This window comes from Dromaius novaehollandiae, chromosome 2 (assembly GCF_036370855.1).
Source record: "Dromaius novaehollandiae isolate bDroNov1 chromosome 2, bDroNov1.hap1, whole genome shotgun sequence".
In the NCBI taxonomy this organism is placed as follows: domain Eukaryota; kingdom Metazoa; phylum Chordata; class Aves; order Casuariiformes; family Dromaiidae; genus Dromaius; species Dromaius novaehollandiae.
Genome location: NC_088099.1, coordinates 100009706 through 100030887, shown reverse-complemented (window position 1 = coordinate 100030887; position 21182 = coordinate 100009706). Strand labels below are relative to the sequence as shown.

Here is a 21182-nt window from a genome sequence, read left to right as displayed (position 1 = left end):
CTCAGCATCTTGGGATTGGCATCCCACTTCATTAAAAATGTGTCGATATCCCTCAAACAAATCAATATTACTGATTTTTATCATGCATACTTCTTATCTGCTCTCAGTTATGGTCAAATTTAGTCCTGCATTGAATTACTGGATAATGCGGCTTTCATTCAAGGCAACTGTAAGAAACATTTAGGCTCTTTTCTGAAACCAGGTAATTGAGACAACAGCAGCCTCTGTCCCAAACCCAGGTAAATGTGTGTGTTTATAAAAGGGAGAAGGTGCAAGCACAAGGATACATAGCTTTTCCACCAAAAGAGTTAACCCAGAGAACATTCAGCTTAAATACTGGCTGAACTGGTGTTTGATTTTTGCTGTCTAGGGAAATACACTGTTTTGCATCGAATGACCACAGCAGTTAGAATGAGGCTGTGCTGTTAACAATTGCCTGAAACCTTCAACTTTGATTAATGTTGCCACCTTTTGCCAGCTCAGTTGATTGCTATGAAAGCTGCAGTTTGCATTTCAGTCTGTTATGTTACAACTGTGTACCATAACAGCTCTCTAGTTCTCCAAAAACCCTCTAACAAAAACAAGAAAGTCAAAAAAGTGATGTTTCTGATAATTCCAAATTAAACAGAAGACCATCTTTACTCATTGTAAAGGAGCTGTAAAAGGCAGAAATATAATACTTATCAGCTAATGTACCTTCAGACTTTCTAGTTGCCTTGTCCTGAAGCCTACATGAGACGTTCCTTTTTTTTTCTTTTTCAGTATTGTTTTCCAAAGTGTTATGCACATCTTAGCCCTGTGAGAGGAAAATATTCATTCACTTGAATGATGTATGTCTCTGCTTGGTACGTTGAGCAGTACATGGTAATTACAGATGCCCAAAAATCAAGAGCCAGATCCTGAAATACTGAATTTGGCTTAAAAAAATAATTTAAATGTATAATAAGGCTCTCTTTATTTGGCTCCTGGTTTTTAGCCTTAAAGGTCACATTCCAGTTATATTTTCAGGCTTCTGTCCACAACCATAAGGGCTGAACACTTTGTTTTATAAAATTGTAATTGAGATATCCATGTAGTCATTGCCTCCAGGTAGCAGAGTGCTGTGCTTGACAAGTTTTGAGATAAAAATCATGAGGTTTGACACCATGAAGAATGACATGAGCTCTCCCTTCTGTTCCTGATTATTTCTAATGTGAAGTAGTGTTTGATAGGAAAGAAACTAACAGTTGCTGTTGCAGAAATTTTTGCTCAGATAGAAGAGATATTTTTAAGATTTTACAGACAGACTTTCTAAGTGGAATCTCCTATATACTAATATCAAGACCTTATACTGGTTGGTTATAAAAGTTATTCTCTCCCTTTACTTAAATTCTAGGTCATGCTGGGAGCTGTAATGATTTTACTGGTGTATAAAATACGGATATTCTTCTGTGACTTTACTTATGTCTCACAGCATAAAAATTGGTGTAAGAGAAGAGAACAATTCAGATGTTCCATAGCTTCAGTTCCAGCCTGTTCTCATTCCTGACCTCCCAACTTTAGCAAAGGCAGGGGACAAATAGGTTTTGTGGTCCTATGAGATGGAGGAGGCTCAGGAATCTTTCAGTTAGATCATGGATCATAATGTCTATCCTAGGGTAGGCCAAAGATTAATACTGACTTTTGGCAGAACTTTTCCAAAGTCTTGATAACCCTTTTAAAGGAAGTGAAATGCTGTCAGACTTCTGTGATACTGTTGTGGACAGAACATCAGAATCGGGCATCTCTAGAAGTTGCTCTGCATAAGTTCTGTTGGTGAGATGTAAACCACATAGTTTTGATCCTTATCACTGCATCTTCTGTACATAGATACATGGTCTCAGATCAGGTTCCTGGTTCACAAGCAACCTAAGAAAGATAGCAGACTTCATATTAAAATCTTGCTACGTCTTATTTATGTGTCTTCTGTTGTCATTGTGCTTTCCTCCAAATATGAACAGATGGGGAACTTTCCATACCAAATGAAGAAGGAGCCTTGGAGAATGGGCAGCCTCTGGGCTCTGGGCAAGTGCTGAGCTCCAGCCAGGTATCCCTGCCAGCCCTAGCAGAACTGGAGTCAGGTTCAGCATCCGGGGAACCCTGCTCATATGAGGTGCTCCCAACCACAGAGATCATGGATGGGACAGGTAACATCTTGTTATCATGATGATGTAGCTACTTTATGCTGTTTGAAATAAGTTTTTGACCTCTAACATTTGGTGTCTATCCCTGAGAAATCCGTGTTGAAGACCAGGGTCTTCTGATGGAGAAAGAGATGACAGCATGCAAATTACCATTGGATGCTCCACAAGAAATTTTGACTGCCTCGGCATAGGAATAACCTCCAGGCCCAGGAGATAAAGCAAAGTCCCTGCACTTCGTGAACATTTCAGAACAGATTTCTATCCTGTTACTTCTCAGCTGTGCCAATGAGTTCTAGAGCAAGGTGCTGACAATATTTTTAAAGCCTAGAGTACAAAATCAAGCGCTTTACCTACTGCACAGGTGACATTCACACTACTCAACTTTCAGTAGCGATCACAGCCAGCTAGCTGCACTACCCTAGGCAAGGCTCTGCGTGCGTCCTCTCCAGCCAGTGCAGAGAGGGAAGGGCACTGCTCTCAGCAATAATGCTGATCATCTAGGTTAGCTTCCGTTCTGCGTCACTTAACGCTGAGAATTGTGGAGGAGGGTCCAGTGAGGAAAAATGAAGAGAATTGATGGGTAGGTCTGCTCATCCACGATCTTGGACATCTATGCAGCCTCTAGGAAATGGAATAGACCCCACAAGGTGCTGTCACAGTTATGGAAGGATAAATTTAGAGCCCACCTGCTAATATATCTGATCCTGGACAAGGTGTGGTGGCAGACAGTCTGAGATGTGACATTTTAAGGCTCTTGATTTGTGTTCAAGATGTGGGAATACATCCCAGCCTGGCATAAGGAAGCTGAGTTCTGTCGGAGGTAATGGGAAATCTGGCCTGTTGTGTAGATGTGTGTTATTTTCTCTCTCTCTCTTTTTCTGTCTTTCTTTTTCTCCTTCTTTCTATGTTTTATGAAGTTTGAGTGAAAGCTATTAGTCGTTTTTAATCTGCATTGCTGCACTGCTTTTCATGTCTTACTATGGCTGTATCTGCTGCTGCTTTGCTTGTAACGTTGTTGCGTCTATGATGTGGTTGTGTCCTCCAGTGTCTGAAGAGAGCCCCACATCCAATGAACCCGGAGTCCTCCTGTCCCAAGATCCTACAGCTAAACCAGTCCTGCTACTTCCCCCCAAAAAATCTGCTGCTTTCCCTGGAGACCATGAGGACACCCCATTGAAACAGTTGTCCCTCCTCAAACAGCCCCCTGCCCTGCCTCCTAAACCTATTGCCAGGATTGCCAGCCACTTAACTGGTAAGTAGGAGTTCCTGGACCCTCGGCACCACTGTTTCCTTATAGGAAAAATCTGCCCTTATAGCAAGGTTCTCAGTGTCCTTATTCTGTAAAGCTGTTTGCACTTGTCATTGTGTGTACTGGTTATGTGTGTGTTGTACCTAGGGCAGGGATTACAAAGCATTTTCAGCCTATACCTTCAGCATGGTCCCTTCTAGGCACTTTCCCTCTCAGCGGTAATTACCTGATACTGCCACTGCATTTCCTAACCCTCCTCACTCTTTTTCATTAAGATGTACCATCCCTGCAAAAATTGCAGGATGTGCTTTGATGGGAAAGGAAACATCAGGAAAATACTAGGGTAAATTTAACCGCATTTAATAAGAAGAGGGAAGGGAGTTGTTGAGGGAAAGGATTTGGATCATTTATTTTGCTGTTTGTTGCTTCTCCACAGGTCCCCCTGCACACACCCCATATCTTTCCACGTGTTTCGCTTGTACTGATCCTTATACAGGCTGTTCTGTCTCACGGCTTCTTGCCTTTCTGCTTCCCTGCTTGTACTGCCTGCCAACCTGCTTCCCCTTTCCACCCCTTCTCCAGGTGTTTCCCCACCCACTGGGTGCCCCATCACCCTGCTGATGACGGGCTGCTCCACTTCCCCTCATGACGGGGATTTTGGCATCCCTGAGCAATGCTGCAGTTTATCTCTTACTCTATGGCAGCTAGCCCTTTTTTGGGATTCAAAGCTCTAGATACCAGTGGAAGGAGGACTAGTGAGTCTCCTCTCTCCAGTCTGCCACCAAGGCCACTGAAGCAAAGGATGATTGCATTTTTTGACAAAAAAGGGTTCCCTATATATTTTGTCTGCACCTTTTGAGTGGTCTACTCATAATTGCAGCTGCTGCCCAGGAGGCAGCACCTCAGATTCCCAGATTCAAAACTTGGTGTGGTGCAGCTCTGTCTGTACTGGAGCAGCTCACCATCTTCTCGCTGGGTTGCTCTTCTGGTGTTAATGCTGCCCTGGTCTCTTCAGCGCTGATGTGAGAAATGCTCAGTCCACATTAGTACATGCTAGATATTACTCTCTTCCTGTCGATTTATACCTGTTTTACTTAAGATATAAAATCAGGAGAGTGCTCATTAAGACAGTATATGTCCTGGTTTTCTTTCATATCTCTACATAGTGTTTTCATGTTTCTGTTTGGATGGCCACAGATTTTTGTTCTGTGTAGTTTTGTTCATTTTATGTGGAATCTCTTTACTTTTTTGCCTGCCAAAATCTACACATAACAGTTAATTTTTTCTGCCTTATACTACAAAGCAAATGGGCAGTTCTGCAGCCTGGAAAAGCAGGTAACAGTATTACTGGCTTCAGGTGGAGACAATGCCAGCTTCCTATGAGCTCCCATAACTCCCTGCCCAAGTTGCAAGAAGCTGTTCCGAGATGAAGTCACAGCAGAGAAAATACAACAAATAGGAACAGAATAGGAAAATAACCCTCTAGTACTTAGTGGCCATCATTCACAAGCCTTCCTTTTGTATGAAACATCAAAAAATCAAAGGATAGGTGCTTCTGGTGTTTTTTTGCAGCCCAGATTTTTGTGTGAAGTGGAACTGGTCTCAAGCTTAAATCAATTGTTTGACAGTGATGACTTTCCAGTGAGAGTGAAACAGAAGTGTGACTTGTCTTACTTCAGGATGGCCTTTAATGGTCTCTCATCTGATCCTAAAGAAGCTCTTGTACATGCATACACACAAACTCTTGTACATGCATACACACAATCCTCAAGAAAAAGGATCAGATTTAGCCATAGGACCCTAACCTAATTGATGGTTGTCTCTGGTAGCTCTGAAAGCCTCATTTATACATACCTTTATAAATAAAAGCATTCAGCTTATTCTTAAGGGCCCCTTTACTTTGGTGGTCCAGGGATATGTTTATTGCTCAGTGCCTTGTGTTCTCCACTGGTAATTATATTAGCCTTGTATAATCTTTAGAAATGAGCAATCAATCCTAATGAAGCACCTTTATCAGTGAGAAGCAGAATTAATGCTATTCTTTTACTAATTACTCCAGAGACATCCTCAAGTTGTGTGTGAGAAAACAAATAAAATCAGAACTCTAGTGTTTGAGATGAAGACTTTTGTGTTCTCCTTGCATTTCCACTGAAGATTTTATGAGAAGGTTGAAGGACAAATTAAGGCATACCAAGCATGACTAATGGAGAGTGACAGTGGTAAATGGTAGATCTGGTAGATCTTTGCAAGAAGACTGTGAGAGGAGATGTGATCTTGTGATGGGTTCAGATACATATCTGAATGGGAAGATGCAGAAGTGCCTCTGAACTTCAGTCTATTTAAGATATATATATGTACGTGTGTACATATAGATTTATATTTAATAGAAGCAGATTTATTTTATACAAATATAACTGAAAACATATTATAAAATCACTGTAGGTGTAGTCAGCAGAGAAAAAAAGGGAGAAATATTTTAAATCCAAAAACCTGTGGAAAGAAAAGTTTCCTTTGAGTATGACCACCTTGGTGAGAACTTATGCCAAAGTTCTTCAATATGGGCATAAAGACTGACTTGAGGAGTTTGACAAAAGACTTAAAGCAAGTTATAGCAATGGAAAAGAAAAAAATCTTCACCTCTGAAAACATTTGAGAACCATCTCAAACATTCATCTGCCTGTGCCAAGGCAAAGATTGGCCTTCTCCTCAGTAAGAAACGCACATAAAAGAGTAGGCCCAAAATAAACAAGTAAGAGGAAATTTAATTTTGGGGAGAATGAAAAATGAGTTTTAAAGTTTACAGGAAGAGAGAATTGCCTCTAGCAAGTATAAATCACATAACCTTGGCATGCTTCTTCTCAAGGCTCCAGTACTGTGGGGTTAGGACAGTACAGGCACATGCAGAGAGCCAAGAGCAGACTGTAAAGCAGCCACTGGGAGTGATGCCACTGCTGCTGCAGAAGTGTGCTTGATACCTTTGCCCCGCACCATCTTCCCTGCTCTTGATGAAGCTGCCACCATGAGGAACTTCCCTATCATAGGTACAACGTACAGAAATGCCCACTCAGGCTCTCCAGCTTTTCTCTTGTTGGAGTAAAGCAATATGTCTCTCTTAATGATTAAGTGATTTCTTCATAGCACAAAACAGGCAGACCTAGATGAAAAATACTATTCTTAGCTGTTTCAATAAAGTTGTTTCACTGCTCTGCATTTCTTCTTGGCCGGTTATCTGCTGGTCATCCTTCTGCTGGTTTTCAAATATGGTTATTATTAGACAACCTTCATGGACAGAATTTATTTCATCTTTTGAATTTGCCGCAATCCACACACAGGCATTTAAGGACAACACTTGCAGCCCCCTTATTTGGTTGAAACTGAAGAAGGAACTGAGTAATGATCTGGGACCAAATTTAGCTGGACCACTGGGCTTAAGTCTCCAAATTGTCATCAGATCTTTAATGGCCAAAAGTGACAAGACTAGTCAAATCTGACTTAATAGACAACGGTCCCCAGTAATATTAAGCTCCTTTTGGTCCTGATTCAGTAAGCTGTTACTTCTCACCAATGCAGATGTTGTTTTCTGGAATTAATTAGAAATTTGCCATTCAATGAACCGAACGATCAGTCAGCCGTGAAATTCTCTAAAACATCTGAGAACAAAATGTGTGTGACCAAACTGGGATCTCAGAAACACCTTAGTGAATTTTAGCCTGAAGTTAACCTAATTTTTCGCTAGGGTGTAGTCTTGGTCATATCTGGCCACTCTGCTGTTGTATTTAATCTTTGAAAGACTTTTTCCATTTGCTTACTTTCTTCATTCATCATTCTGAGAAGAAGCATGGCACATTTTTGGATCTGAGATTATGCCTTCTAGTTATATTGCTGTACAGTGAGAACTAATTCATAATTAAAAGTGAACGTTTAACAGGGTAGGAAATGTCGCAAGTCCCTAGAAGTAATTTTTGATAATGTGGACATGCCAAGGACAAGGTTTGAGAACAGGGCCTACCATCCTGCTGCATTATCACAGCACAGCTCATTGTTACTTGTAACATTATAAAAGCATTTACAACTACAATTTATCCAATAAATATTCTCTACAGTATTTTAGAACCCAGCAGTCACATGTGTCTCGGAATACTCTTTTGTAAATGAGCCCATGACATTATCTGTAAGTTTCCTGCTGCATCACATTACCTCCTGCTTTCTGCTCTGACACACTACACTTATGAAGACAAGTTACATTTACATGGGGACAAATTCTCTTTACACTGTGTAGGGCAAAAGCAGCTCCTCTTCCCCAGCACTGGAGGGGAAGAGGACCTAGCACACAGAGGTGGCAGGAAATCTTCTTATCTTTAAAGCCCACTTCAAGGCTATGCAGGGAGTTCATGCAGAGCCATACTTTTCAAAGCTAAGCATGCTTTGCCTACGTTCTCCAAACTCAGCCTCAGCCTTGGATGCACACATGGTGCAGAAGAACAGCAAAAGATTTCAGAGTCTTCACTGAAATCTTCACTGAGGACATGCCTGCAGATCTTCCTGCAGTCAATGGGAGTTGCTTTGCAAGTCTCTGAGAACACAGTTTTAATCTGTCTTCATGAATCTGCTCAAAACTCCATTGCAGTAAGAGAAGACACTCCCACTGTTCAGTCACAAGTGATTCCCAGAAAGAAGAACTGAAAAGATAAAAGCTAGTTGTCCAAAATTTCACAGTGAACATCAATCACATCACCTCATTTCCACTATGCCCCCTGCAACAGGCCACACTGTTTATTGCACATGTAGACTGTAGTGTTTCCTCATGCAGAACTCCACAGAATTCCTGGGATGGGATTTAAAGAGGAACTGAATACATTTGTGACAGCTTGTAATGCCTCTCATTGCATATACTACGTCAAAGGGCATGGGATCATAAGACAGTTCAAGTGGGAAGGGATCTCAGGAGGTCCCTAATCCAACCTCCTGCTCAAAGCAGGACCAGCTATGGGGCCACACCAGGTTGCTGAGGGCTTTATCTAGTCAGGTCTTGAAAACCTCCAAGGAGGGAGACTGCACAGCCTCTGTGAACAACCTCTTCCAGTGCTTGGCTGTCCTCTTGGGGAAAAAGGGTTTCCTTATGCCCATTCTGAACCTTTAGTTTCAGCTTATGCCCTTTGCCTTTCATCCTCCCACTGTGTACCTCTGTGAAGAGCCTGGCCCTGTCATCTTCTTGATAACCTCCTCATGGGGGGGGAGAGGGGCTGGGGGACTGCTGTTAGGTCCCCCCAAAGCTGTCTCTTCTCCAGGCTGAACAAGCCCAGCTCCCTCAGCCTCTCCTCACAGGGCAAATGTTCCAGCTCCAACCATCTTGGGCCCCTCTGCTGAACTTGCTCCAGGTTATAAATGTATTTCCTCTACTGGGAGGGCCAAAACTGGACACAGTAATTCAGATGTGGTCTAAGTAAGGGGTATAATTCCTTGCTGCCAGGGCACACTGCTGGCTCAAGTTTGGCATCATAAGGAGTCAAGAAACAACTTTTTTCCTGGTGGCAGCATAGTAAAATTAGCCAGCTCTGCCAGCAGCCCAGGATTCCCAGGCATGCCCTCTTCTTCCATGCAGTAATTGTGCTGGGGCAGGATCTGAGCATTTCTAGGAGCCCTTCTGGAGCAGTATTTGCTGCTCTACATCTGGAACTTCCTAGCACCCCATCTTCAACATGTGCTGACCTACTGATACTCAAAGTGTCAGGTTGGGTGTACATGCTGTAGCTCCTGTATAACACAAACACTTCAGAAATACCACATATGGTCAGACTTTCTGTGCAGTGACTGAAAGTATATTTGTCTCCCCAAAATCAAAAAGAAAATATGACAACTCTACACATAGCAAAATGATTTATATGGAAGACATAAGGGCTAACCTGCTGGTCATACGTCTGATGTGCAGCAAATGTTGTAGCATCCACGACTATCTTTTAAGTAATTTATTATCATCAGCAGTGGGAAGGCTTCTTGGTCTAACATCTCTTTCATTGATTCTGGCAAAGTTAGAGTTTACCGTGCTGAGTGGTCACAACCCTGTTGGGAACCAACATCTTGCAAGATTGTGTGTTATTCTCTTGAGTATGAGGAACCTCATCCAAAAGAGCTTAATCAGACTTGCACACCTGCCTTCACACAGCTTGCTTCTCTTCTCTCATATCAGTGCTGTGTGCAATGATTTAAGACTGCATGAATATTCCACTGAGGCAACACCTATCACTGATTCCTTGTTTATCTTTCCCCTATCCAGCTTCCTATTCATCTACAAATGTCTATGTCTGATGGATATTCCATGCTGGAGACAATGTGTTTTGACCCACAGTTCATATATCACATACATTGTGAAATAAAAATAAACACACAAAACTGTAAAATGCAGTCATCTCACACTCTTACACACAGGGGTCAGTTCTCTCATTTACTGTAGATGACAATAACGCAGTTTCCAACAGCATGACTGCAGCCCATGGATTTGAGCAAGGCTCCATTTGCTCAGAATACCCACTGCTCTGACAGCTCAGTAAAACTTGCGGTACAAGGCTTGTTGTCTCCATTGCTGATGTCATTGAAGATATACTGATACGCTTTCAAGTGAATGGATCAAACACTCCTCTTATTGCAGTCGTTCTCCTTTTGGTCATTTTTTTTAATCAGACAAGTAGAATTCTCAGGGTGAAGGTGAAGGGCAGACAAGCAGATTTAATGCCTCTGGTTCATTTTCAAGGCTCTGTCAGATGTGAGGGGCCATATTCAGAAAGGTTCAAGAATTTCAGTGAAAGAGAGTCTGTCTGAGTAAAGCCTGACGTTAAAAATAACAGACAGGATTTTTAACAGGTGTCTGATAGAGTCACCCCAGCACTGATGCCAGTGCAAACAAGTGGATGTGAAAGATTTCTTCAAATTTGAGCAGAAACTACAGCCCCATACCTTTACTGTGAGCAGTGGAAACCAGACTGTGTTCATCTAATTCGTAATAGAGTAGGTAGTTACTCGGCATGCATTTTAGTGAGGATAATTAGGCTAGACTTGTTCTCCTGCACGACTCCAGAGCTGCAGTGCCTGTGTCACAACCCTGCCTGGTGAATACTTGCACCAGAAAGGAAAAGAAATTTTTCATTCTAGTTAGAAGAAAGATGGAATGATTCCTGTTTGCTCTGTGCTTGAATCAGTTGACCTGTTATACTCACTCCGAACACAAAATACACTCTGACCTTCAGCATCACAGAAAGTAGCAAACCTAGTTCATAATTGCAGTTATTCTTAGTCAGAAGCAAGAGATACCTGCAGTCAGGGTCTGTTTGAAGGATGACTCCCCCTACATCATACACAGAATGGAGACATGTCCAGACACCAGCACTGTGAGATAACAGTGTTAATTGAAATACATCAGTAAAGGACTGAAAACCAACACAGGCAAATCTGCACCTTTCAGAATTGAGGAGAAGCGCAAATCATCTCAACCTAGTCTTTGTAGGTCACAGCCAGCCCGAGAAGTAAGATTGCCTGTAGCACAAGCGTATGAAAACATTTTGTTACTACAAATCCCATAGGAGCCTTATTCTCTGGGTTCTATACAATTTACTCTCTACTGTTCATTTCATTTACCTTTTACTGAAGATGGTGTGTTCTTTTGTGCAGGATACAAAGAGAAAATGTACACAGCTAAAGTGTATGAAAAAAGATAAAGCAGTAACTCGGAGACCTTCCTGTGCTTGATTAGAAAATCCTGAAAATCTTCTTTTGCAGAAGGCAGCCAGGTTTAGAAGAGAGGGCAGTGCCCTGTAGCTTGGCAATCCCATGAGTTAGATTTCAGCCTTGGTAGAGCCATCATAAGAATTTCTGCTTTCAGGAGAGACAAGGTGTCTGGTGGATGTGGTATTACACTGAAAGCCAGAAGGCTTGGGTTCTGCTCTCCGTAACTCTCCTGCTCTACAATATGGACAGACCACTTTCTTCTGTGCCTGTTTTTCACCTTTGCCTCACCCATTTGGAGCAAGGGAAAACTGACTGTCTTTGTACTGGTACATGCTGTGTACTGTGTTTCTAGCATGCCAGAAACACGGGTATCAAGTGGATGCTATGGATGAAATGAAGCTGTGACTAGTACTGAAAAAAGATTAATGTCAAACCTGAGCTTGGCCCCATTTCTGGCCTTTTTCCACCTTACTGTCCTCAATCATTTTCAAGAAATGTTAGCACTTGGAAGTCCTAGTATCAACCTTCTGCACTGTGGCCAGCAGGTGTGGATACTAGTTCAGGTTATAGCCAGAAGAGACCAGAAGGGAGGAAGGAATAATGGGGGCAAGGAGGGAGATAGTTAAATACTAACAAGAACCCAGTGGAAAAGGGCTTTAAAAATCTGATGCAGTTCAGGAGAGTGGTGATCTTTGAAACTTGGAGAGTGGTGTCTTATCTGGTAAGCTTTCCTCAGGTCAAAAGAAGCTTCTGGCCCTCAGTTCATTTACCATATTGCAGCAAGAAGTGTGAACTGAAGTAACAAGAGGCCAAACAGTGCACGAGCTCTGCCCACAGAGCTGTGTTACCGAGCTGAATGTCAGGGGTATTCCAGCATGGAAGGGGCTTGTTCTAGTAGAATGACATATATTTCCTCTCATTTTCTTTGTTCTTAGGATATACAGTGGCCATTCCCCACCACCACCCCCATTTGGGGAACTTCAAGTCCTCCCACTACTTCTGCTCCCTTCTGAAAACATTTCCTAGTGTAACTCCGGAAATTGCCAGCTGTTGAGTCCTAGCAATACACTGAGGTGCCATTTGCTTGTGGACCTCTCATTAATTTCCTGTGGTAGTCAGGGGAGTCTTTGCCTGACAGGTAAACTATGTGATTCAGGGAACAAACCTAGAGTGAAAAAGGTTAAAATTCAGTGCATGAGTCCAGAAAAAAGTGCCTGCTAAGTCTTCTATAAAAGAATACATTAATCCTAACGATATTCTGCCCTTTATCATTTTTTCCTCCTGTACCCTTCATTTTTCCAGACCACTCCTGTTTATTATTCAAACCCTATATCTTTTCTCACTTTCCCTGTAATGTAATTTTTAGCACCAAATGTTTTGCACATTACAAAGCTGTAAGAAATATGGCACATAGTAATTGCACTGCCATAGCTGAGAAAGATCAGGAATCTCCGAGTTTTCATTCCAGCAGTGATGGTGGTGAGTCACTCTGTAGCTTCAGACACCAAACTGCTCTCCCCCTGCTTACACGCCTTTTGAGCAAGAGACATTGTGCTTACCTCACGGGGTAGTTGTGGAGAATTAGGGCTTTAAAGCTTTGAAGTGTGACACAAGCCTCGTTAAGCATTGCTTAATGTGTTTATTAAGGGGCATGCACTGCCCTGGGATATTTTTGTGAGGTTCAGACGTGTTGCAAAACAACAGTTCCTTTTCTGAAGACAGTGCTGATGCAAGCTATGTAGAAGCGTTCATAACATCAGGAAAAGTGTGATTCCAGTGCACGCTCCTCTCTTGTGTTGGCTAGCAACCTCAGTACCAGCTCACCGAGGCAGATACTATGATCTTACTGCCATGAAAATTAACACCAGGACCTCTCTTTCTTCTGTTGTAGATCCTGGCGCTCCTGTGAAACTGCCTTGTATGCCAGTTAAACTGTCACCTCCACTACCTCCAAAGAAAGTCATGATTTGCATGCCTTTAGGGGGGCCAGACCTCTCTCTCTCATCCTATTCCACACAGAAGAGCTCCCAGCAGCCTTTGACTCAGCACCATCACACTGTCCTGCCATCCCAGTTAGCAGCTCACCAGCACCAGCTCCAATACGGCAATCACAGCCAGCACCTGCCTTCTGGGTCCAGCACGTTACCCATTCACCCGTCAGGGTGCCGGATGATAGAGGAATTGAACAAAACGCTAGCCATGACCATGCAAAGGCTAGAAAGGTAATGGATAAACTTTTAAAATTAAATATCGATGTGCACTGTTTCTTACTAGCTTCAGTATCGATAGCACCCCTTGAGTCATGTTGATGATACTTGGCACTTAAACTGAGCCTTCCCTCTGGAGGTCTAAAAACTTTTGGAAAGTAGAGTCACTGCTGGAGGAACAGAGCCAGGGAAAGAGCCTTTCCAGGCTTGTGTGGCAAGTTTGTGGCAGAACAGAGAAGGTGGTCAAATTTCCTGAATCCTATTGTCCTTTTCAAGGAGCTAGGTAATACCACTGGTGGAGATGATAGTAGGACAAGCCCAGCTTGCAGTATATAGTGCAGAGTGTATAGCCGCAGAGCTCCTGTTGCATGGCGGAGCCCCCCAAAAAAGGAGAGAAAGTAGGAAATTTAGAAAAAAGAACAGTAAAAGCCAAATGTGCCACACTACCAGGGCATATGATTAGCATTACTGATTAGCTCATAACAGCTTTTGAGAACTCCTACAAGTTACTTAGAGAGGTTTTAATGTACTCTTTCATTATTTCAATTAATTTAAGTTAAATGATGTGTTTGATTGATTATTTTAAAATAAGTATTTAGAACAGATAAATAACTACACTGAATCTGTAAATGAAAAAGACTGTAAGAATCTGGGTATGCTTTTAAATATATGTAAATAGACACACTCCAGTATAGTCAGACTGCTTTTGCTGCTTAGTAATAATTTCACTTTACTTTCCACAAAGATTACACTGAATGTTAGACCCATTCCACAGCAGCTACCTTATCCAGTCACATCTGGAGGAAAGTTATACGTTTAATCAGAAGTGCCTTACCTACCTTGGGGCTGTTTTTTATAACTGTCTCTTGTGAATATTTCTGCCTGATGTTTCAGATAATCTGAATAAGTGAAGCATGTTGTATAAATGCAAGCTGTCCTCATAAACTGCAAGATCAGCAAGCTTTGGGAAATTTATTTGACTTGCAGACCACAATTGAGTAAGTCCAAGAGTAGGGAACGCAGTCAAAAATGACGTACTATTTAGGACCAAGGGCAGCTTTGTAACCAGCTTGCTCTAGGAGCATCAGATCATCCTTCTTCTAGACAGGAGGCTAAAACATTTGTTTCTAACAGAAAAAATGCCTAATGATCTGTCCCAATACTTCTTTGTGATAACGTTACTTTCATTATATTGCACAGCTAAAAAAAAAAAAAAAAATCTCTTGGGAATGGCAGGTACTCTTTACTGCCAATAAAAATAGTTAGGTGACCAGAGGCTGTGCCCCGCTGCTAGCACATTTTAGTAGCATGGTACAAGAAAAACCTCTGGGGTTTTATCAGGTGGCCTTACCTTTCCGCAGCATCAGGGAATCCTCTGCTGGGGGAAAACTGGCTGAACTGTGAGGGCGTTTCCTATTGCCATCAATAAAAGGGCTGTAGCAGTAGGATTGGAAAGAGCATCTGCAATCCCTCCAGCGTGCCCTGTGCCTGAGGACTACCCAGTTACCTCTTCCATTGCCAGCAGGGCTGGTCAGATTTGTCTGCATCGCCCTGAGGCTTGATGCCCCAAGTGCAGAGGCTAGCCCCTGCCTCTGAAAGGCTCCTTGGGGCAGCACAGCTCATGCCATCCCCAGTGTAGGTGGGGGCATTAGCCGTACAGTCTGGCTCCCGCTGCGTGCAAAAGGCACTTTGTTAATCTGAGCCCAGTGATATTTCTCAGAGTATGACTTCACTGTGGCATCTGTTGCCCCACAGCAATGAATGCTCCATTTTCTAGGCTTCCATCAAGTTTATGCCTACAAATATGTTTAACTGACTTAAAGAAGGTGATGCTGTTTGGTTTTAACTATTAATTTGAAGCTGAAGCTGTGCTGATTTTAAAAGCTGAATAAGCAAGGGTTCATTTCGCAATATGAAGCAATTACCTCCCTTTGCAAAAGAGAATAGGAACAGGCTGTGGTACTGATATTTCACCTTTTGAAATGAAAATGAATCCTAGTGCACAGTATTGCACAGTTGATTTTTCATTACCTTTTTTGGGTTGATTAACTATTATTTCAATCATGAAATAAAGCGTTGAGTACTTCGGTTATTCTCCTTGTCAAAATAAATCAATAACATTTGCAGTCACAAGAGAGAAAATAGTTGATGATTATTTGCTCTGCAAAAGCAACTGTTATTTTCATGGTATGTACAGACAAAAAGGTCTGTGGAGCTGATACTTTCTGTTAAATTCTTAAATTGATTTTCCAAGCCACATTGTGATCTTAGTAAATTTGCTATCTTCTCGTGAATATTTGTGCAGATTTTTAAAATATGCTATTTAACTTGGGAGGGGTTTAGTTGTGCCAAATACTACTGTTTTCTAGTATTTTTGATAGTGGTTCTTTTTTCTTAATTGTATAAAATCTGGCTTAAACCCAGGGGAAATCAGACTGCAGTATTTGCCATTGGACATTTTGGCTTAGAGGTCTTGAAGGCCTTTAAAGCTGCACTGATTTCCTCTATTTGATCTACTAGGTCTGTTTTCCTCTACTTGAAATTTGGTAATGTGCTCATGTCCCTCACATGCAGTGACGTCCTGAGCTTTACTTTTTCTTCCCAGATGACATGCTACTCAGTCACTGCTGTTGGGTCAATAATCTTGAGGAGATGAGAGATCCTGACATGTCTCTGAGGCATCTTCTGAGGAACTCCAAATTCACTGACAACATTCATTTCTGCTGATCTCAGTCCTTATGTCAAAGAAATCCTATAATATTCTAGAGTAATTGCCTCAGTACTGCAGTAGTAATGCTGCCAAGCATTACTTAGAATAATAGAATGTTATTTAGAATAGTATTTTGTTTTTAATAAGGCAGGATGGTATAGGCAAGCGCAGATCAATTTTCTGCTCTCAATTTCTTTCTTTTTTTTTCCAGAGCAAAATTATTTTTTTCTTTCCAGTGTCTAATCTCTTTGCTCGTGATGCAGTGGAATCTCCCCCAGTCTGTTAAACTCCACTGGTGTGCACTGAATCCATAACCACTCTGTATTGATTCCACATTTATCCCAGTTAACCTTTCTTAGACCTCAAAACTCATCCTTCCACCAGGTTCATGAGGGTGGAAAGGAGCAAGGAATGAAAGAGGAAAATAAGCCCTTCTTACAGCAACCTGGATTTTTTGCTTTAGCAGATCCGGTCTCTGATAGTCTAACAACATCTGAAGACTGATACATGAAATCAGTACTTTGCCAATGAGCCAGAAGCTTTCCAAAGAAAAATGAGCTGTCCCTCTGTACCGGAATGGAAGCCAGAAGTTATTTTGTTGTGTGTGACCTTGAGAAAACTATTAAACTTCTCTACCTCTGTTTTCCCCTTTATAGAAGTAGTTACAAATTACTGCCTCAGATAGATCTAATGAATATTAATAAGTTAGTGTTTTAAGGTATATTAAAAGCATATAATTGCTCTTCAAGTCCCAATTGTTCTTATCACTAAAATTGAGTTAATTCCTGGATCTTTTACTCAGTTCTATTATAGACACTATAGAACATTAAATTAATTTACACACTTAACACTTAATTGCAAAAAATTTCTGGCACTCACAACATCTATTTGTTACCTGTTCTCAGAACGGTGTTTTTATCTCTTACCATAATATGAGTATTATGACTTGTCATTTGTTCTTCTAGTTTGCCTTCATTTTCTCTGAGAAATCACCAGTTCTTTGATAGATTAAGTTGCAACAGAGAGGAGTGTAATTTCCACATTACCTTTCTTCTGAAACCTCTATTGCTAATTTGAGTCCAAACTGTGAACAACTTTCAACTTTTACCCAAAGGATATGGGTCAAGCATAAATAAAATAAAACTCTAGATTCTGGAATTATTTTTTTTACCATTTTAGCATGCATTTTAAAGGCTAGTGAAAATCTGATAATCCCTGCTGCCAAAATCTACAAAGGGCTTGATTCTCCTGATTTGATTGAACTTGAGAGGATCGAAGCCTGCAAGACCATGCTCAAAAGCAGTGCATCACAAGCTGCAGAAAAAGAAGCTTCAGAAAACATTCTTGTGTCACTGTAATGTATCTTTAATTTTGACTTAGAGGGGTAGCTTCTTGATCTGATACAATCTTATGTTCTGCCTTGCCCATACAGTTCTTGGTCTGTCTGGTAAGATGACAATTAATTTCAATTGTTCTGTGGACACTTGTACACTAGCAGCTGAATCAAGGCCACAGTTTATTCAGTGTGTAATACTAAAGAGCTGTTAAGTGGCAATATCTCACTCTGGGCTAGAATTAAATCTGTGACTGAGCAGTGAAAAATCTGTGTCCAACAGACAGTTTGTGAGACGAGTTCCTCTGGGACATCCAGTCGCTTCAAACTGTAGATTTATGAAATGAAATGCATTAGGCATTCCTGCCATTGTCTTATAAATCTTATAAAACATATATTTGAGTCAGAAAACCTTTATCTTCTATAAAACTTGTGAGGAGAATTGCTTTTTGTCTAAACTTTAGCATTGCCTAAGGAGAGAAGCATTTAATATTTATAGCTATGCTTTCTCTCTCTCTCTCTTTCTCTCTCTTACACACACACACACACACACACACACACACACATTGTATAAACGTATGTACAATGGTTTGAAGTGTTTCCGATTTTTGCTTTTACTGATTAGCACAGAAGAGTGTACTGTGGATCTGAAAACTTGCTGATAAAAATCTTTATTCCAAAGTCAGAGAGGCTGGGATGACAGACAAGAGGTGTGTGTTTTTTCCCACTAAATTTTACAGGTGGGAATGTCACTTTTTTCTTTTTAGATTCCATCAGTAACATGATTATCGATATATTTAAATGTTGATTTCTCATTAAAATCTTTTCTCACTAGAAATGTTTTAAGCCATAGTGGTGTAACCTTTTTGCTCTTCTGATCACATAAAGATGATATTACAGTGAGTGCAAGTGCTTGTACTAGTCAGCTATGAATTATTCAAGTGTATGTGTTAAGAAAAATTTATTTTCTCAAAACAAGTACTTGCTTAGCTGTGGCTTTAATCTCTTATTTTTGTTGCAAAATATAAAGCTGATTTAAAATGGATTGTCTAAAACAATCATGTGTTTTTTGGTGAATAATGCTAAAAAAATCTGTGGTGTAAACCACCTTACAAAGTGGGTTTTTTACTAATGACACAGAGGAATTTATACAGAATGGAAATAGCTAGTGACCTTGATTTGTCTTTCTTAAGTACACTGCAATACTGCAAGTATTTCACAAGTGTTATACGTAGACAGCTGACTTAGCCAAAAATGATGCGGAGAAGGCTGATTTCAATCAAGAGAAACACAAAACATCAGGAAAAATGAGGGACTTAAAATAGAAAGCTGTATTATCAAGAAGAGTGGATGATTCAGAAAAATTATGATGAGATGAGAAGCTTCCTACTTCTAGATTACTAGTTCAAATGAAGATCTAGTATGGTAATTTGTAAATTTTGTTGCCATCTGATACCTGCTTGGTAAGCTAAATTAGTGAACCACTTTAATATCTGTTAGCCTATGTGCAGTCACATACGGATGTATATGTAACCTACATACATCCTTCACAGAACAGTGAAGCACCAAACGGTTCTGGATGCTGAACTACTTTTTGCTCAAATATTTTGGGAGTAAAAATACTTTTAGGTCAAACTCATTGAGATCTAATATAGAGATTTACAAGTTGGTTTTTCATGAATCTTTCATACTTTGCAATACCAAACGTGGACCATCACTGAGCAAACTGAGGTCATCTCTTCATGGAGACCCAGTAAAGATGTGCATTTCATTGTTTGTTCATCTGCAATAGTAAATGTTGCAGTTAACAAAATGATTTCTTTGAAGCGGAATAGAATGATAACGTGATTTTGTTTGCTCGCAGGAACTGAAGCCTTTTATTCTTCTTAATCCCTAAGCACCATATGGACAGGCATTATATACCCACAAGTACATTTAGAAGAGTCTTTCTGAGATGTCATGCGGCAGCCATTTAAGAGTCCACATCAACTTTAGAGTTAGAATGAAGAGAAATGTTTCAAGTTGACTCTGCAGAAAATGATCTAAGAGGCAGAATAAAACATGCTTTGTGGAATGGCTCCAGGGTTCTGAGTTGGCTCAAATATTTAAGGGAGCTGACGGTCAGGTCGGACCCAAATTTGACAAGTGCTTCAAGTGCAACTTGGCCAGGGCATCGGTTTTCACGGCTATGTTCTTGTGGAAAGTAACATGGGAGTTTGACATCGAGGATGTGTGGCAGGCAGATATTCCCTGGCTTTCATACAGCTGTTGTCTCAGTTGGAACTTAGGAGGGAGAACAGTTTCTGCTGACTCACAAATCATCTTCAGCAGCCATCGCTTTTGCCTAGCAGTCTCTTATTTTCATTTCACACAGGGAAAGTAATGTGAGCTGTTAGATAAAACTTGGCTGTGAAATCTGGTTATTCTGGCTTTGCCTTTCTCCTCCTGCTTGACTTTGTTCTCCAACTTTTCATGTTCCAGTTTCCTTACTTGTATTGTTATCTTCCTTGGTAAAGTAGTTTGAGATCAACACATAAACAGAGCTAAACAGTAGCAGCACTAATGCTGGTCTGAACCCAGGAAGCTGTGGGAAATTATCAGACCACGGTTTATGTGACAAAAGAAATATGACTTTAGAGACCAATTCAGATTGAGGTCCAGGGCCTGGCTTTTTTGGCATGTCATGCATGTCTTAGGATAATGGAGAATAAAAAATAGGTATGACCACTATGCTTCCCCAATTTGCATGTAGATAGATGATACCAGGGTGCATCTGCATTTCCCTCTGACTACTGTAAGACCCCATGCCAAGTCCAGCAAAGTGAACATGACCTTGGTTGCACTTCTCCTTGGAGCCACAGCATGTGCAGATCATACATCCCCTCCCTGATCTTTTGTAATGTTCTAGCAGAGGGGAGGTAAAAGGGAAATAATCCGTTTCAGTTGATGTGTTCCCAGGGGGGATGATACAGATGCAAATATAGGAAGGAAAAATTTAAAACCATCTGTCAGTTCACATTTTCTGGCAGGCTTGGAATTATTTTATTAATGTCTCCTGACTCAGTGGGTATTCCAATGTGGATATGTAGATTTCCCAAGGTTTAATGTACTCGCACAAAAGTTACGATACAGGGGTGCCGTTGAAGTTGCGAAGCACTGAGCATTTAGAAAATACACTCCGGGTTCCCTCACTGCAGTGGCTTAGTCCCAGTCTCCTTTTCAGCTGGTCTCTGCCTTCCCCTTCCTCTGCATCCTGCCCAGTCTCAGGACACAGTTTCATGATCCCCCACGGCAATGCTAAGTGGAGGCTGGTCCTATTCCTTCTTGCCTTTTGTGCTGCCAGTTCAGCTGTGCCGCTTCACCTGTTTCTACAGCTGTGTTGCGAACCCGGGTTAAAAAAGCCTGATCAAGTTCACCACACAGCTCCACAAGCAGTATTGCAGACACGCCAAAGTGTGCTGGGGGCAGAGGTGGTGGGAATGGGCAGCTGGGGGCAGGAGAAGGGATATCATCACTGCAGCCCCCATAACATATACCTGTTAGGTCCCTCCCTCATTACTCTCAGCAGCTCTCAGAGTCTGTTTTCTCCAAATTCGGTTTCACATGCTTGTTTTTGCCCCTTCACACAGTCCCACCATTGCCTTCTCCCCAAGTCAATCAACATCTCCTTGCCTCAACCACCCAAGTCGTAGATTTCTGCTGCCTTTCTACACTCTTTCTCTAAATCCATTGCTTTCCCCCCTCCCACTCTTGTACTCACTTTCTCCATTCAAGTCAAGTATTTTCTCCTCATATCCTGCAA

At 41.3% G+C, this 21182-nt stretch overlaps 1 protein-coding gene across 6 annotated transcripts in view; it reads left to right on the top strand.

The window, feature by feature from the left end:
* The window catches only part of PHACTR1 (phosphatase and actin regulator 1), a 316301-nt gene that overhangs the window by 242548 nt on the left and 52571 nt on the right, over positions 1-21182 (top strand). For 4 of the 6 annotated variants that reach the window (XM_064507038.1, XM_064507039.1, XM_026104781.2 and 1 more), the window contains 3 exons: positions 1980-2165; positions 3208-3414; positions 13022-13352. In XM_064507038.1, coding sequence (XP_064363108.1) covers positions 1980-2165; positions 3208-3414; positions 13022-13352 — 724 coding nt within the window. The remainder of the gene's footprint in view (positions 1-1979; positions 2166-3207; positions 3415-13021; positions 13353-21182) is intronic. The other 2 variants (XM_064507040.1, XM_064507041.1) reach the window with 1 other exon arrangement.